General features: G+C 48.6%; 1 protein-coding gene across 1 annotated transcript in view; it reads right to left on the reverse strand.

The window, feature by feature from the left end:
- Positions 1-339: 339 nt before the first annotated feature.
- LOC121271591 (vegetative cell wall protein gp1-like) overlaps positions 340-1956 on the reverse strand; it is a 26191-nt gene continuing 24574 nt past the window's right edge. The window contains exon 3 of the mRNA XM_041177625.1: positions 340-403. Within this exon, the coding sequence (XP_041033559.1) occupies positions 340-403 (64 nt within the window). The remainder of the gene's footprint in view (positions 404-1956) is intronic.

Here is a 1956-nt window from a genome sequence, read left to right on the forward strand (position 1 = left end):
GGGGGTGAAGTGAGATTCAGTAAAATGCTGAAGATGCTGGTAACTCAATCAGGTTAAAAAGAGGAAAACTCTTGAGTTTTTTGTATGGGAAGTAATTAGGAATGAAAAACTCTCTGTGGTGTTTCTGTCACATGTTTAATACACAGTTAAGGGCTGTGACCACCTGATCAATCCTCAGGTGAGACTTTTACCCACATCATGTCAAAACAAACAGATAATGGTGGTAAAATAGGTCCGACATCACCACTGAAACAATAATGTGACGTGTGCATGTGTGATATTAATCTTTAATTCCATCGGCTGGTGAAATTTATATTGATCTGGCTTAATAAAGGGCTTTTAAAAAGCAAAGACATGGCTGCCACAGGTCACCTGATATCTGGCATTGCAACTGGACCAGTTTCTGGAAGTTTCCAATGCGAATTACACTTAAGACACAACCAGACATCCTCCAATGGAATTTCACACCTGCTGATGTCAAGGACTACTTCAAAAGATTTACTGAATCTGTCCTCGCCCTTGCCATTTTCATCTCTATAAAGCTACCTCTCAAGCAGAGGCAGAGAGTCTACCAGAAGGTGATCTTCCTGTCTCGAGTTGAATGATGGATGGTTAGGAGTTAATGACTGGGACATTACAGAATCTAATCACCTAGGCCTAAAGTAAGAGCCACAGTCTGTCCAGGCATGACTAATCAATTACCTCCAGAAATCATTATGGGGAGAGAGGTCATATGACTGGAATAACAAGTTTTGAATGTCCTTTAAGACAACACCCAAGCTGCTAACCAGGAGCCTGGAAGAAATCTGTCAATGGAGTAGTAGCCATTTCTCTCTCCCTTCTTTCTCACAAGTTCAAGACCCTGTCTCCATTATGGTTTTAAATCCAGCACAGAGATAGAGAATTTCAAATGAAAGGAACATTAGTTGAAAAAATCACTGACTTATGGAAAGGATGGATTATGTTTAAAAAAAGACCCTCTCCTGAAATTTACATCGACTTCAACTACACTGAAATTTCAAGGCCACTACAGAAAGATTGTGCTGCAGCCACTGATACCCCAGGGTGACTCATAAACAGTGAACTCTATTTTTTACCTTTAAGCACTGAATTTTAATGTGACCAAAAAATAACTCCCTGCTGTATAACTTATTACCTTGTGTATATGTTGTGTGTATTTTTTTGGGGGGTGGGGGGGCAGATGGTGGGTCTGTATGTGTGTGGGTGGGGGGTTGGGTCTGTGTGTGTGGGGTGGGGGGTCTGTATGTGTATGTGTGTGTGTGTGGGTGGGTCTGTGTGTGTGTGGGGGGGTGGGTCTGTGTGTGTGGGGGGAGTGGGTCTGTGTGTGTGGGGGTGTGGGTCTGTGTGTGTGTAGGGGGGTCTGTGTGTAGGGGAGTTAGGTCTTTGCGGGTGGGGGGTGGATCTGTATGTGTGAGGAGGATGGGTCAGTGTGTAGGGGGGTAGGTCTGTGTGGGTGGAGGGGTCTGTGTGTGGGGGGGGTATGTGTGTGTGGGGGGCTATGTGTGTGTGGAGGGATCTGTGTGTGGGGGGGTATATGTGTGTGGGGGGTCTGTGTTTTTTTGGGGGTGTATGTGTGTGTGGGGGGTCTGTGTGGATGGGGGGGTCTGTGTGTGTGGGGGGGCATCTGTGTGTGTGGGGGGGTCTGTGTGTGTGTGGGGGGTCTGTGTGTGTGGGGGGGTATGTGTGTGTGTGGGGGGGGTATGTGTGTGTGTGGGGGGGGTCTGTGTGTGTGTGTGGGGGGGTCTGTGTGTGTGTGTGGGGGGGGGTCTGTGTGTGTGGGGGGGGTCTGTGTGTGTGGGGGGGTCTGTGTGTGTGTGGGGGGGTATGTGTGTGTGTGGGGGGGTCTGTGTGTGTGTGTGGGGGGGGGTCTGTGTGTGTGGGGGGGTCTGTGTGTGTGTGGGGGGGGTATGTGTGTGTGTGGGGGGGGTCTGTGTG

The sequence above is a fragment of the Carcharodon carcharias genome, chromosome 31, assembly GCF_017639515.1.
Source record: "Carcharodon carcharias isolate sCarCar2 chromosome 31, sCarCar2.pri, whole genome shotgun sequence".
NCBI classification, from domain to species: domain Eukaryota; kingdom Metazoa; phylum Chordata; class Chondrichthyes; order Lamniformes; family Lamnidae; genus Carcharodon; species Carcharodon carcharias.